Source organism: Acanthaster planci, linkage group LG17 (genome assembly GCF_054643075.1).
Source record: "Acanthaster planci isolate LZ-2023a linkage group LG17, COTS_SCS, whole genome shotgun sequence".
Taxonomy (NCBI): Eukaryota; Metazoa; Echinodermata; class Asteroidea; order Valvatida; family Acanthasteridae; genus Acanthaster; species Acanthaster planci.
The window spans coordinates 8,428,602-8,445,054 of NC_141793.1; the positions used below are offsets into that span (position 1 = coordinate 8,428,602).

At 39.6% G+C, this 16,453-nt stretch overlaps 2 protein-coding genes across 6 annotated transcripts in view; one reads left to right on the plus strand and one right to left on the minus strand.

The window, feature by feature from the left end:
- The first annotated feature begins 829 nt into the window (after positions 1–829).
- On the plus strand, positions 830–9,017 carry LOC110984222 (sorcin-like). Of its 2 annotated transcripts, XM_022244171.2 has the most exons (9): positions 833–1,057; positions 1,646–1,729; positions 2,020–2,067; positions 2,445–2,514; positions 3,916–3,959; positions 5,186–5,333; positions 6,457–6,570; positions 7,105–7,163; positions 7,481–9,017. In XM_022244171.2, exons 1-9 carry the CDS (start codon positions 1,049–1,051, stop codon positions 7,505–7,507), a joined length of 603 nt encoding a protein of 200 aa, XP_022099863.1. In that variant the 5' UTR covers positions 833–1,048; the 3' UTR covers positions 7,508–9,017. The 2 variants fall into 2 exon arrangements, with proteins under 2 accessions (XP_087003862.1, XP_022099863.1); XM_087147736.1 differs by lacking the exons at positions 2,445–2,514; positions 3,916–3,959 and having other exon boundaries at positions 830–1,057.
- A 1,764-nt stretch (positions 9,018–10,781) lies between these two features.
- LOC110984221 (voltage-gated inwardly rectifying potassium channel KCNH6-like) overlaps positions 10,782–16,453 on the minus strand; it is a 124,023-nt gene continuing 118,351 nt past the window's right edge. For all 4 annotated transcript variants that reach the window (XM_022244168.2, XM_022244169.2, XM_087147734.1 and 1 more), the window contains one exon: positions 10,782–14,458. In XM_022244168.2, coding sequence (XP_022099860.1) covers positions 13,572–14,458 — 887 coding nt within the window. In that variant the 3' untranslated portion in view covers positions 10,782–13,571. The remainder of the gene's footprint in view (positions 14,459–16,453) is intronic.

The window sequence follows — 16,453 nt, forward strand, 5'->3', positions numbered from 1 at the left end:
CTTAGAGATGCGGGCATCCATGATGACTGCTTCAAATTACACGGTGTGCGTGCCTCAGCAACAACTGCCGCCAAACGAAATGGAATCCCATTTGACGTAATACTTAAAACTGCAGGCTGGTCTAATGCTGCCACATTTGCGGCCTATTACAATAACCTGCCATTTCGACAACTACTAATGAATTATTTGCTTTTGTTAGATAAAGTCTAGACCCTTCGTTCACTAGTTGTGTATTAAATACCGTGGTATTTCCAGTACATAAAGTGTTGAACTTAATTGGCAGTCTTACGTAATCCCTCCCCGTCGTAATAGGCCTACGGCTAGGTCGAATCCTAACCAACCAAACTAGTTCGTTTAAACCATATCAAAATAGTTTTACATAGTCAAATTAAAGTAGTATATAGAACGTAGTAGTAGTAGTATAGAACGCCATGTCGATGTGGACACGACGAGTCTCAGTGTCCTCAGGAGAATGAAAGTCTGGTCGTAGTTAAAACGCAAGGTATAGCAAAAGAACTTCCCTCGGTGATTGCTGAAAATAAAATGTCTCCTGGATTACCATTCAAGTAGTCAATATTTTGCTTAATAACCGCTGTCCATACTCCGCCATTCTTACTCGTTCTGTACACGTTTGCGGTCTTATACATGTGCATAAAGTTTGGTGAAAACGGATCCTGGACCGTCATGTGACACACGTCACTATACGCGCAAAATAACAGATTTGTCCACGCGAGCAAAATGCCCCTTTTACATACATGGCGCAGCAAAAATGCAGGTCGTTTCTTTATTGGGAGATTTCGTATGGTTCAATAGGTGCCCCTGTAACCTTGGATCAATAGGGAGTGAACTGTGACAGGCTATTGATCCAAACCGGGCTGTTCCTGACAAATTGTAATTTACGTACACCGTGCAGTGTCAACAAACGTGTACATCGACTGTCGAGCTATTTTGCCCTGAATAAAGTTACCACTGAAGTGTTCGTGTAGCATCAATACACTGCAGATTGGCTGTGCCGGGATTCTTCTCGTACCAACTTGTGACAAGTGCCATGGCTGGAGTAAGTTATAATCTCTTTGAACATTTAACCCCGGAAGAGCCAGAATTGGCGGATTCAGCCCCCCATCGTCTGAACTTTTTTCCTCTATCAGTGCATTGCATTTTTTTTTCACGAGGCAAGCTTAAAGGTTTTCCATTAACCTTTGCTGGTCATTTTGCACCCATGTTATGAAAATCGATTATACCATTATCGCGAAGGGTCCATTTTCCTGAGACAAGTCAACCAAAAGTTGGAAACTTTCCTACTACCGTGCTCAGTGAACGAGGGCTGGCACGCGTGTCCTCGAACTTGAAATACCATAACAACAATACAAATCGAGTTGACACTTGTAACATTTGGGCAGATAAGGATTCTCTTACATGTATGCAAAGTTACAGTTACTTACCATGCAAGTAATCTCACTCTTCCCCGAATAGCTGCGTGATTATGGCTTGACTAATATTCAAAAGCTTGCTTTGATAAAGGGCAAAACAAGACTGATTTATGTATTTCATCCTCTGATGCAGCATTCCGCCAATACATATGATATATGCTTGTAAGCTCACATTAAATCTCTCATTCAAAGTTGTTTTATGATCTGTACCGTAGGTGTTTGGATTCTGCGGGTCTCCAAGTCTACTGATAGCCATCTTATTATTCACTGGAACTGTTGTACCGTCCTTGTCTAACGTGGTATGATATTCTTAATATTGATAGGCAGATTATTTTTACCCTAAGGCTAGACAGAGAAGTTGAAGTGAAATTGGTTGGGATTTTTAACGACTCAGAATACCACGGCATCTTTTTCCCGTAAAAATTGCTTTCTACAACTGGTCATTGTGAATGTTGTCTCTGCAGCTTCGCACTTTGGCAGCTTTTTTGAGATAGATCTGTTTGATTATGGGCCGTGGATGAAGTTAGGAATAATTGATAGATGCTGCTCCATTATGTTTCCAATTCATATAAACTTTTCCTCAATGCAGCCAAATGCAGATCCTCTGTGGGGATATTTTTCAGCCGTTGCTGGACAGGTACGTGCAGTATTTTAGAAGGTTGCAGTAATGCTGGTATTAGCAATGTAATTTCAGTTTGTGTACGATTTATGCAGTGTTTTGTTTTGAAGTGGGGAGGTGCGCATGTGATTTTCCTTTTTGGGTATCGTTTGACTTCAGAGAAAACGACTGTTTATTTAATTGATGTGAAAGTTTGATGAGGGGAACGCACCTTTTGTCCATTGCAAGCAGTTCTGGATCCGATATTTTGACCCTTTTCCTGATCAGAAATTTTGACTCAAAGTCTTGTTGTTAGGCTAGATCGAGGGATAATTATTAATTTGACGTAAAGTTTTCAAAGCGCTGTGCAGTGTTGAGCTTTTAAGCCTGAATGATAGCCCTATTGTCTTCGATAGGATGGGCAGATAGATACTAGGGAACTGCAACGAGCCTTGACGGCTTCGGGTATAGCGGGATCCTATCAATGTAAGTGCACCCAAGACGATGTAACCACGGTTAAATTGATCTGCCTAATGAGTCATCAGTTGCCTCGGAAACACGTCATGAAGGAGGCTAAAACATTTAGAGTGTAGCTGCAATGAATTTTTCTCAGAATAAACTTTTCTGCACCTTTGTACTCTTCTTCAGTGTACAAAAACTCTTTCGCACTCCTATTGGGTTGAATACAATTTCAAATAAAAAAATAAATTATCGACGCTTTGTTGGAAAACTGTGGGCAGTGTAGCTGTGAGATCATCCGGGGAAGACATAACTCTGTACAAAAGGTTTTCTATTGAAATTGAGAACCCAGAATGTACATACTGAAAACATTTATGAGAAAGAGACCGATGCATGTTTATTGCTGTGAACATGAAACACAACGAATCAGCAAAGAACAAAAAATTTTAGCAAACTACAAAAATCCAGGTCTCTTTGTGCACTAACCAATGAAACATTGAGGCTTTCTTCCTTTTGGGATGACGTCAAAGTTTTGCCATGAATATGGGAAATACTGTTTAGTATAAAAACCGAAAAGACAGTAAAATACCCATTGAAACGGTGAAAGAAATGCTAGAAATAAGGTGATCTGAGACACAGGTGCATGTTGAAGGTTTGTACTAAAACAAATTGATTGCAACTACTTTTAACAATTCCAATAAGGTACAGACTCAGCATTTACACAAATGGTAAAATCAAAAACAGAAACATACAACTGTATGAGGCTACTCCAATGCTAACGATATCAGTTGATATAACAAAGGGGCCCTTGCAAAAGTCCGTATCACGACTGTATGTGGCACTATTTGTCTGTTAAATGCTTGCAATAACGTGTAACAGAAGATAACGGCCTTTGTTTGCGATATGAAGCGCGGGATAAATAGTCTTAGCGATGAAAGTTATATTCGTCTTTTATGTATGAAAAATATTTGACATCCCTATTGAAAAGTGAACTTTTTAAACATTAAAATTTGACCATGACTTTAGGGTCAACTGACGCTGTTGCTGTGATTGGTTTCACAATTTTTTTCTATTAAAATTGGGAAGCCACACTCTGCTAATTGAATACATTTTTAGAATTACTGTATCCCTACACAAGAATGATTCACCAAGGAAAAGGGAACTTAGGTCAGCAAAATTTGAATGGGGGGGGGGCAAACATGAACGGACCATTGCTTTTGTTCTCGGGATGAAAACACAATTTTGCTCATAAATATCTGAAATATCATCAGAATAAAATCCTAAACGGCACCAAAATACCCTGCGAAAGCAAAGCGAAACCTGCAAACAAGGTTAATGGACACAAAAAGGTGCATTTGCAAGGGTTGAGTTTAAATAAATGCACTGCATTGACCTGTTGCCATTTTACCAAACTTTTTATATTGGCAGCATTTAGCAAGGCAACCTGCAAAGTGTTGATCCTTATGCTGGATGTATCCTTCAAAATAGTCTCCAATGGGGGGGGGGCTCCCCGATATGTTGCCATTTTTTTTCCAAATCGCCAGCAATATAGGTACAGTATTTCCTTACTTGGGAGGAGATTTGACCATGTTTTAAATGAAAAAAAAAGACAGTCGTTTTCAGCACAAAATAAAATTTGCCCCTCCTGGACCCCAGAGCGGGATACGCCGCTGATCGTTCATTTGATGCAAGAGTGAATCCAGAACCACATTTCGTGGGGCTGAATTTTTGAATCGTTATCTTACCTTTTTGGTGCTTATTACACGTTTCTAGAGTGAAGGGAAAAGTTGGACAAAAATCGCCTTTATTAAAAAGTGTTGGGGGGGGGGTTATGGCCCGCCTGCCCCCCCCGTCCCCATCCTGTCGTGATTGCCAGAGGCACATGTAGTTCCTTTCGCAAGACTCCTCCCGAAGTCCCCGTTATTTACACAATAGATCTTTAATCTTTTTTTTCTGGGACCTCCAATATTTGGGAATTTCCTGAAGTAACCTTTATTTCATGGGGTACTTCTAAAAGTACAATTTTAGAGCTTTTTCAATTACTTTGGGAAAAAACTGACGTTCTCCCCCACATCATCTGTTTCTCTGCATGATAAGAAAAAGCCCATTCTCGGGAGAGGGCATAGCCCCCTTTGGCCTTTGCCTGATCCGCCCGTGGGTTGAATTTGACAGGAAGAAGACGCTTGGAGGATTAAGAATGCATCTTTATTGAGACAGTTAGTTAGGTATGGAAGCTATGTAAAAATGATGTGGAACTAATAAGGGCGATCCACAATGGTGCGCCTCCAAGAGTTTGCAACGTTTTGGCCAATCACAACGCGCGAAATTTGTCGACCATTTCCAAACATGCATTGGGTCGACAGATTTTGCGCATTATGATTGGCCAACGCGTTTCAAACTCTTAGAGGCACACTTTTGTGAAACGCCCGTATTGGCTACAACCCGCCGCTCTGTGCGTTTGTTCTGATGACTGCTAATTTCTTTGACAGTGTTTCAGCAAGGATATGCGAACCATTAGGACCTTACATTTAAGGTTTTACAGCACTTTACTCACTTGTACTCATGTTACATTCAGATTTTCAAAATATCTGTTTGGTTAAAAGGAGACTCCAAACATGTACTGTTGGCTGTAGATATTTTGAAATATTAAACTGTCGAGAACAATGATTAGCTGACTTAATGAATGAATGATGGACAGCACGATCGGTCAGGCATGATGGGATTCAATGAGTTCAAGGAACTATGGAATGTCCTCAATCAATGGAAGGCTTCGTTTCTAACAACTGATAGAGATCGCAGCGGCACATTGGAACCACATGAGTTACATCATGCCCTTCTAAACTTTGGTGAGTAGATGTGGTGATCATCTAAAAGGTCACTGTTGAAAATCATTCGGTTTCCGTCCAAGTTTTTTGTTGTTTGGGAGCAAAAGGTTTAGATTCTGGTCTAAAACGTAGTAATTTTTTTGGGCTGTTTTCCCAAGTTCTTCCCATGTGAATATAATTTTGAATCTTGTGATGGGTTTGGTATTTTAAACTGATGGGAATGATATTAAAACGTCAATGTTTTGAACTATCAATTCTGCAAATTCTGTAACGTTTTCGTCCATTGGGAGTCCTTTACTAGATAAGTGTTTTTATTGGCTAGGATCAGTGCCGGGGACTGGGGGTCGGGAATTACTTTAAATCAAATATTTGCCTGTCCGTTAAAATCCAAAAAGAGCGGGGATGGGGGCTGGCGTAAGAGGGCGATGCTCAAATTAAAAACGCAGAGAGAAGCACCAACTTCGAACTTTGAAACCAAAATGGCTGTGCTTTATGTGTACTGTTATAATTGTACATGTGCACTGGCATATAATCCACAATTTTGGTTCCAACAATTGAAACACTCGTGTCACAACTCTCTTTATAAAAAGGTCTGTTAAGATGGAACCCATGTATACTTATATCTCTTAACCTTACATCAAAACGGTATGTTTATATTTTTGTTTTGTTTTTCCCTTTTCCAGTATATACCATTGAATACAGGATGGTTCTTGGGAAGTTAGTAAAATATACTTCAAAACTGTGGTCTTTTTCTCACCTCGAAGAAAATGTGGGGGATGATCCTACAGCCCATTTCTCGGTCAAAAAGTGGGAAATATTATACCCCCATCCCCGGGATTTACGTCCCTGATTGAACAACGTTGTCCGTAATTTGTCCTTGTAATAAAAATGACCCGTGAAAACCTCAGATTTGTTCGGCACCTTCACCAAATTCCACCGAACTGGTAACAAAACATAGGCAAGACATAATGGAAAAGCTGCTTCTAAAGTTAATGCATATAAGAACATGCGACGGCTGTTCCCCGATGTTCATTGGTGAGCCTTAACACAGGTAGAAACCCTGATCCTGTATCTTTGAATAAACAGAAAAGGTTATTCGAATGAAAAGAAATATTTAAGATTTTTCTTGGGCGTTTCTGGCTAGGATATAATCTGTCCCCCAACGCACTCGGGGCGATTATTCGTCGTTTCGCTGTGAATGGCAGAATCAGTCTGGATGACTACATCCTGTGCAGTATTCGACTGCGGACAGTGACAGGTAAGAGCACGTACAGACGAGCGGTATTACCTACGGAGCTCTGAAAGTGACATCCGACTTGTTGAAATCCTTTAATTTTATCCCAGGATGAAGACATCTCGTCAGGGGATGATGATACCTGAAAAGAGTTTGTCACGGGATGATGATGATGTTATAACGAGATGTCTACAGTCAGATGGCACTTCTAGAACTCTGTAAAGTCTCCTGCCCCTTTCCAGACATCTTTGTTTCTAACCCGCTGTATACTCCCGTGGGGAATATCTGCAAACTAGAGCGAATGAGGCCAATGCCCAGCAAATAGACATTGAATAACCCAGGTAACAATAAATGGAACACTTCAACCATGCATACAATTCTGATCATAAAGGCTTAATACTACCCCCACTTCAATGGCTGTGAGTATACTGCGGGATAAGTAGGTGCTAGGGAATAGAACACGCTTTGAGGTAAAAAGGTGATGATATCAAATCAAACACAAAATACATAGATTACTTCATAGTCTGTAGTTCATACGGCCCAATATTTCTCCACCAGATCATTTTAAGATGCGGGACACTTCTCGAAATGGACATGCCAACTTTCAATATGATGATGTAAGTGTTCCATTTTTAAAACTTCCAAGGATGATGTGAAAATTATTTTTAGAGCTTAGGTCAAAATTTGGATAAGAAACTCTTGTTGGCTGGCGACCTCATAGGTGAAATGTTCTCACGTGACGGTACAATTTCAGTGATACCTGATGCACCATTCAAGAAATACAAATAATTTCAATCGGGATTGGTTTCCAGTGGGTTCAATTTGCAACACGCTCTATTCTTGGCAAAGTTTGCAATACATTATCTTCTGCCAAAAGTTTTCCAGGTGCCACTTAAGAAGTCTCATAACTGTGTTTTTTCTCCCCCTTTTTTAGTTCATTCAAGTTGTTATGAGCGTGTGATGACTAGAGGAGACAACTTACATTGAAGCGCCTATGCGCCTCAGATAATTCTTACAACGTCGAGTGAATGGGCAACCCACGTAATCTTTAGACTCTAAAAGGAAAAGTAACCTAAGAAATTAGCAAAATGTGTATCGCGTAGAATAGACTTCGTTTGAAGATTTGCTGTTTGTCAAGGTCGTTTAGCTTTTTCTTTTTACCGAAGATGAATCACTGAGATCATATGTGTAAAAACGGAGATGTTTAATGCTACATAAAGGAGGAAAATTAATCGAGGATGTGCTGGTATTACACGCACCGATGCCTTTTAGTGCAAGTGTATTTAGATGGTAAGCCAGATTCGAAATACCCTCTGGACCAGTGGACCGAGATCTGTGATTTCAACAGTCTTACCAGTAAAATCCCTCCAGTCTAGTTTGTTCGTACATTTTTTTCCCATGAATTATTCCAAAATGTTCGTTAAAGAATTATCTTTGAGATAAAGGTACATGTACACGGTAACTTGCGAGCACGGGCGTCGCTAGACCATTCTGAAGGGGGGGGGCGGGTGCCACATGAAATTTGCCCACGGACCGTCACGCAAAACGAGTTTGCTGTATCCCCCTTCCTTTCATCCCCATTCTCAGTTCTTCATTCTTTTTTTTTATTTTGCTACCAGACCATGATTTTCCCCACAAAACTAACCGGGGGGGGGTTGACACACCCCTCCAGCGACGCCTGTGCTCACGCGTACATGTTAAACTTGTGTTTCCTAATACTGTATAGTCACTGGCCAGTCTTGTAACGTATTCCAGATACAGGCTATACCGTGGTCCAGTAAAAGAATTTGATCCCTGCGTGCCAAGGGAGAGGGGTAGACTGGTGAGCTGGCCCCTGTGAGCGGCCATTCTGGAATGCTGCTAGATCGAGGAAGTCAAAATTAGCCGCAGACATTCAGACAGTACGATGCATGTGTAAAAAAACTGATTTTAATTGGTATTTTAATGCTTTAAATTCTACAGTCATTACAGTACAAGTTCGTCTGCAAGAAATCAACATTTATATACATACTGTACAATTCACATACTGCTTACGTTTGATGAAAAGCTACACAAACGGGGTATGACTGGACCTCAAATACCGTTTGTAAAGTATGAGTGAATACTTTCACCTTTAGAATTTAATAACCGTATAATCGTCCTTAAGTGAGATAAAAGCAAATTTACCAGTGAAATACACCTTTAGTTTAAGAAAGACACACCATTTCGATGTTGTGTATGTGAATTGGTTTTAATCATACTGTACAAAATATTCTCCTTTGTTTATCTAGGTTTTTCTTGGGCGTAATTTATTATATAGGCCTATCCTTCTTTTGATCTTCATGAAATGTACAGAGGTAAGATTGCCCTTGCAATTATGGATGCTACTGTTGTATGTTCACTCACTTATAAACCTTTAAAATAAATGCTGTAGATTTAGGGATTATTGGCGCTGTTACCTGGAAAATAAAATTTAATAATGGATAAGCTTAGCTACCCAGCTTTAATCGATGTCAATCTGCATGACAAGATGCGCAGAAAAAAAAAGTTTTAAAAAAGCGATGGGCCACATTTTACAGCAGCAAATAATTCCCACTCGGTCTCTGTTACGGTAATCCAATTTGAATAGCGCCAAATATGTCGGCCGAACGTTTTTGTCTTGGTCTTAGTGTTGAGTAAGTCAACGATAAGTGAAATAGAACACAGATATAATACGGTAGACGGGAAAACGACATGGATGATGGAAGTGAACTTCTGAAGAACACTCTGGTATTGATATTGTAACTGACAGTATCTTTGTTAGATAAAATGCGACGAACAATCTCTTGCAGTCAAATCGCACGCGAGGCTGAGAAATATAGGTAGACACATGAATTTCAGGTAAAACACTGTATTTCGGGAGACCCAGTCTACCGCAGGTGATAAAGTAAAAGAACTTACATTTACAACCACATATTGAAAACGCACTTCATCATAAGAATCAAGGGGAAAAGGTGACAAAGGTAGCACGAATACAAGGTTGAGTCTGACTTTAAGGCCGAAGCTGATCAAGCAATACTTGTCCCATTACTATATAAACTTGTTCTAAAACTGTTATCCACAAACATCCACTTTGTGCACTGATTCTGCCGAGCTAAAACATGCAAAATTGTAGTCTAATGACATTTCAGTACATCTTATATATTCTGTTTCAGGCTGAAAGCAGTCACCATGTCTACACAACCAACTTAAGCCCCAAGGGTGTAAAACGGAGCTCAAATTCAACCAAGACGAGGCAAGACATACATCATTCGCAGATTTCAAGCGAGATAAAAATAAACGAAAGTTTAACAGTCGATTGATGTCTTACCTTTTTGCCATTCTGTGCACCTATAAACGCCTGTGCATTATCCAATGTGGTCTTACTTGGAAATCTTTCACCAAAAATTCCTTCGGGGGAAATGCGTATCTTTAAATTATCATTTAAATGAATTGACCTTCATTGATGGTGAAGTGTAATCGTCCGTGATCCTTACAGATGGTGCAAACGAAAAGGTGAGAATACACCATATACACATTCGCTCGCATCCTGGTACATGTTCTGTAATTTCTTACACTTACTTGGATTCATTTATCAGAATATATGAATATTTTAAGAATATCCAAAGAACGTTTAGAAGATAAAATTTATTCCAGTACAAACAACCTTGGTAACCACGCCGATTCCTCCAAACAATTATTCTGTCAGTGGCTTTGTGTTGTAATCATTTCTTGGGAGACTGTTGGCAAAACATGCAGCAAACATACAAATGTAATTCTTCCACCACCCTTTCCTTACCTGGCGTAAAACCAATAGAACTGACGAAATAACAGTAAGAAACATAAAAGCATTCATGAAACCAAATGATTGATGTACCAATCTTTAATGGATGAGGATTAACTCTGATTAACGGGTCAAAGACTGATGGAAAGTAAACTCCACAGAAAACGTGACTGAACGGACTATACAAACCAAACTTTTGCCTGAATGTAGCAATCAACTGACTGTTTACTGATTGGCGGAAAACATCAAGCAAGGAAAGAGGCTAAATCCATGCATTACTGTAGACTATACCGACTAAATGATGGAACAATCAACCAATCCATCATTAGATATTCTCTCCTCTCTGACGAGAGTTCCATATAATGGCGCTCTAACTGAGCTAGATGTTTCTATTTGCCGAATTCTGTTTCTTATGAGAGCACAACAAAAGATAAATGGCCACACCCGAGACAGCTTCCTGTACACTTGATGTAGTCCACAACCTGTTTTATTGCTTTTAAGTGATTTTCAGGGATGAGAATACATGTGATACCGAATCTACGAATTGTTTACATTTGATTTCACACAATTAGTCATGGAATACCAGTGGCTCTCGTGAATACAGACTTTATTGAATAGCGATAACATAAAAGAGGAATATGCACAAATTGCTTGAAAGTCATCTGCTCTTTTACTCAGCACTCTATCTTAACAACATTTTTGCAATAGGAGCAAATACATTACTGGAGAAAAAAGTGCAAAACAGTAAAGCAGCATCACTACTGTAAATGAATCGAAGAGCTGCCTTTAGCTTTACACTGTATACACCATAGATAAATATATATTTTTTATCACCAGTGTATCAAAATGATGCAGAATTTTCTTCTGTAAGAGTAGTAGTGTTTTCAAGGCCTCTAATGTGCATACAAATGTGGTAATATACAATGAAGAAATCTCTGATGAACAAAAATACGCAGCATTCTAAATTACTACAATAATCAGGCTAGTGCGGGAGGCAAGCTGCTTGCAAGATACAGTTTGATGAAAAGGTCTGAGAACACAGATCCGGTAAATATAACTATTGGCCTTTACTGCCATCCATCCATCCCGATTTCAAGCCTGCCTCACTGCTTTAACTTTAGGGATGTCAATGCAAAATTTAGTGATCAAACTGACCCCATATTTGACTTGAATGAATGCAATGGGTGGTCCAGATGTTTGAATAGTTGCAGTTCATCAAGTATAAATGTCACTCCAAAAAACTTCAACTCAGGTGGGCAGTACTGGGACCATGTGTGAGTTGATCATGGTCGCCTCATTTGAGAACACTGAAATGAGTTTGTAGATGGGAGCTATTAAGCCAAATAAATAAAGGACTAGCCACATCCTTAAGCTTGTGTCAATAGAGATGGCTGGCAACTATTTGGATAGCATCTAAGTGGATAGCTATACTGTAGGACTGGACCAAAGCACTGCTCTAATGCGGTCTACTCTCAGAAACACTTTTTTTTTCTGCCAGGGAAGTATAAGAGTGTCTTCAGTCTTATGAAGCAGCTAAGCTTAGTGCAAAGCTACTTATTCACTCAATATTGATGGACTTACTTCAGACAAGTGACTGTATTACTGTAATGTAATGAATCCTATTCTTGATTTTATGATTTAAAGGTGGGAAGAGACAAACTCAAGTTGCCAACTATAGTATCATTATACAAGCAAGGTTAAAAAGTTCATCAAACAAATCAGAAATTTACTGTATAAAAACAACAATCTTTTCTTTTCTACAAAGATCTTCGTCTTCGTTCAGAGAAACCACACAAACTTAAAAATTTACTAAATAAAATTACACATCATGTGCCAAAGACCTCATAAAATTTTGATAAAAACAACACAACTCTTTCATTGAATTACCTGTTTTAAGTAACTTGCCACAAATGTAAACCGTCTTTGACATTAAAACCAATAGTGTTGCACTGCACCTATACACAGCTAGACGAGTTTATACTGCACAAGCTCCCTCTGTAGATCGCCATTTGGACACAAATATTTCAATAGAATGTCAAAGCTTTAATGCTTAACCACCAAAGATTAGCCGATTAAGTACACTCATTTGGTACCGACAGTCATTAAAAAAGTACATGGGTCCTACATAGTCATCCTTGTGTTGACTACCTCGTGTGGATGAATGTGTAAACCCACAATGAAGTTCTCTGACAGTTGCACACAGTGTGTTAGCATGTTTTAGGTTATGTATATTCATATTGATGACAGGTTAAACAGTCAAATTTTATTTGATTTCTTTTGTCAATACACAAAATCAGTGGATGTGACTCTGTGTTGCACTTGAACTCAACAGCTGTACATGGCCCGTGCCAAAGCCCATATGTTTCTATGGTGGAGCGCTGGAAACCAGAAACTGTGGTAAGAAATGTAGTACAAATTGTGTACAAATAATTTTATCAACAGCCAGGATTAGCCGTACAGCTCAGTTATAAAAAGGACACCAGTATCTTCTTGTTCTCAAAAATTGAGATTTTAGGCAAGTGAATAATGGGTACAGGTTGCTGTGAAAAGATACCACCACCAAGCAGTTGACATCTGTCACATACCCACTTCAGATGCTGCATCAATTTTCTTCTCCCTAATTCACTGATGTGTAATAATTGGTCTGTGGTCCATGTGTCCATTGGATGTCCCTAAGAAAATGATAGTTGTAGATGCAGAGCAGACATAGAGCAGTGACAGACTAGGTGAAAGTCTCAATAGAGGAATACATCCACCCAAGAGACAGGGTTACCAAACAATGACCCATCATCACAATCACACATGTTAACATGCAAATACCGTGTCTGTCTTTTCTCAAATTCTCCTAATATGGTAAAAAAGAGATGCACATTCCTGTGTCAATGCAGGTGCAGTGATGCACTAGCATGTGACATTTTTCACCGTGTGACATACATTCCAAACTGACCTTTCCTAGTTCTCTTCCTTCTTGTATTGAGCTATGAAAGTGTCCTGTACATTGTCCCTAGAGGCCAAAGGAAATTTTCAAAACTTAAAAACAGGTAAAAGATTTTACATTTTAAAAAGTGTACTTGGTCTGACGTACGGATGTCTTTCCTAGCATTAATATGTACACTACTGCTAAATACGAATGGCTTCTTTTCTCTGTACAGAATGGAAATATCATGATTGTAATACATATACAAGTACTGTGCTAATAAAAGAGACAATGTGATCAAGTGAGCTTCAAATTAATCTTTGTAACTTAGACATCAGTGTTGCGCACTGATGATGAGGGTGATGTCTCCGTGTCTGGTGATGTTCTAACAGTAGGGAATTCAGTTGTCTGCGTACCAGCACTCTGCCATGGTGACGAGAGAGGTGAGGGACTAGTGGAAGTCCTGGACATGGAAGAGCCTTTTTGCAAAAATGGAGGAGTTTCCAAATCATCTATGTGCAGACTGGTCTGACTGTCGATTGAGATGTCAGACATGGATGACAACAGCAAAGTCTCAGGGTGTCTTCGTCTGAATGGTCCGTCCACTTGGGTGTTGGATGTGTCAGAAGACGCTGCTGCCAAGTCCTTGGGAAAGCTTCCACGTTGCGATCCTTCCACACTGCTGTTTGTGTTTTCGGATTCTGCTCTCATTCCATCAGATGGTGCTGAGGAGTCCACTCTGTTAGAGTTTGCAGGCTCAGTCGCAGTGGGACTCTGGGGTCTGGGACCAGACCACATCCTGGGTAAAGTGGGTCGAGCCTGGCGAGGTCGGTTGGCCAGCAATGGTGTGGGTCCTGACAAAGCCTGGGAGTAGTTCTTCCTAAGCAACTCCAAGATGGTTGCCATATCAGAGGTGACTTTGCATTCCAATCTGGTCATTTGATGCTGGAGGTCATCAAGCCGTCGCTCTATGTCTGCACTAGGAAGGATAAAACTGCTCACATCCTCAATTGTTACATCTGGCTGGTTCCCACTCCCTGTCATATCTGGTGCAGACTGGGAGAAACTGGTTTCCTGACTGCCTGGGGACAACGCAGACCCGGTATTCACTGTATAGTGGCGTGCTTTGCGTTTCATATGAGAGGAGTGCTCAGGTGTGAATCGCCGAGCACCAGTCACAGCATGCATTATGCTGTTCACACCAGACAAGGCACCTGTGATGGAGAGAGAACAAAAGAGAACACAAATAAAAATGATTATCTCAGGCTGAACTTCTTCGGAAGTGAAAAAAGGACTACTAGTCTTGGATATGGGCAGTCTTCAAGTCCGGTACCATTTTCTTGAAGGAAAGTCTTTTGGGGTTACTGGCAGTCTGACTATTGCCTTAATGAACTACCGACAGAAGGTTTAATGAAGATAAGGTTAATTCTAAATACCTTTTAAAATCCTGCTATACACTAAAATGCTATAATGTTAAGAAATTTGAAATGTATAGCGCAAAATCCTAGCTGAAGACAACATTATCCTTACTTACTATCCCACATAACAGGGTACTGTTAGGCACAGTAAGTTGATAAGCACATGGAGTTACTACTACATATTATCAGGCCAATCACCATTTATAGTGCCAACTTTTCCACCGAGCATCTCTATTAAAGTGGGCACCAGTCACTGGCTCTTACTCAATAAAGCTGTTTCATTCGTCAGTCTCAACCGCATTGCCCTGCCTTACAACCCACTGGTATGGCTAATCCTTTTAACAAAATAGTGTAAGAAGTTTGGACAATCCTTGAAGATGCATCTTTGTGTTTCACTTGACTACATTTTTCATTGTTTTGTTTGCTATTTTAAATTACAAAATTATTTTGGTGCCCTTTTTTTTGTAGTGTACTCCAAATTTTCATATTCATAAGTACAACTGTGGTGCCACTCCAGGGGAAAACCTAAATGCATTGATCTGTGTGTAAACTTCTGTGGGAAATTTTGATATTTTGTTGCTTTATAATTCCCTTCCCGTGGAGATTCATTGTTGTACCAGTATATGACAACAAGCCACTCAGCAAACCTTTGTCAGGAATGCTTCAATGAGCAAATTTTGGATGCATGATTCAAACAGAAAACATATAAAACTGAATGTCTTCCCTGAATGGCATCAGAGCAACGGTGACATCAGTTGCTCAGAAAAGCTTGGACAATTTGCATGTTTAAAGTGTAATTTTCAACACAATCAACAAAAAGGGTGTCAAATTGTTGAAGATAAATAGAATTGAAAGTAAATAAATAAAGAGCAATAGAAAAAAGTGCTGCTAAATAAATCACTTGGACCCTTCATTCAGAGCATATATATGCAATGTGCACGTGACAAGTGTGTGATCAAAGTGTTGTCTTGTAATACCGTCGACCAGAGTCAATCTAGACCTCAAAGAAAAAAATACTAAATCTGGAAGAAATGAGCCCATCCCCATGCCCTTTAAGCACACTTCTATGGGTATGAGCAGGTGTGTTAAATAGCTCCATGGTTTTAGTGTGGGAAACTGGTAGACTGCACATTCTGTGAAGTATTTTGGGAAGGCTGAAGTATCTGGGAAGTAATATGTCAAATCTTACATCCTGAACCGAAGTCATCAAAGTGTTAATTCACCTGGCATCTTGCTAGTAAACATTCAGCAAACTTCAACATTTGAAACCAGATCCCCCTTTAAAGCAGTCAATGATTTCAACCCTGCTCGGTAGTTATCAGCTGATTTGACAAGTCTGGCCAACCTATAAAGCTCATCAGGACAGCTCAAGAGGCGATTCTGTTACACTGGCAGACAGATACTGTTCCAACAACAATTTCACAAATCAAATCTGAGGTATTAATTCTTCATATCTGCAGGGTTTAAGAAGTGATCAACATTACGTTACCCTTAATACCACGCCTAAGTGGAATCATTCAGTAATAGTACAATGCCATTCCCACGCTTTCCTGAGGCCTGTTTGTAAATTGTAAAGCTCCACTTAAATTCTATGCCAGTGTTTAACACTCAAGAAGTTCGGCATCCGGCAACATATGATCAAGTTACAACAGACACAAAGAAGGTGGATTGCACTATGGACGCTTTACAGTCATTTCATCAATTCTGTGCAATGTAGTATAAGTACAGTATTGAAATTCCCAATTAATGTCTTTTTCTTTCAGGAAATCTTATCTGAAGTTGTTAAATCAA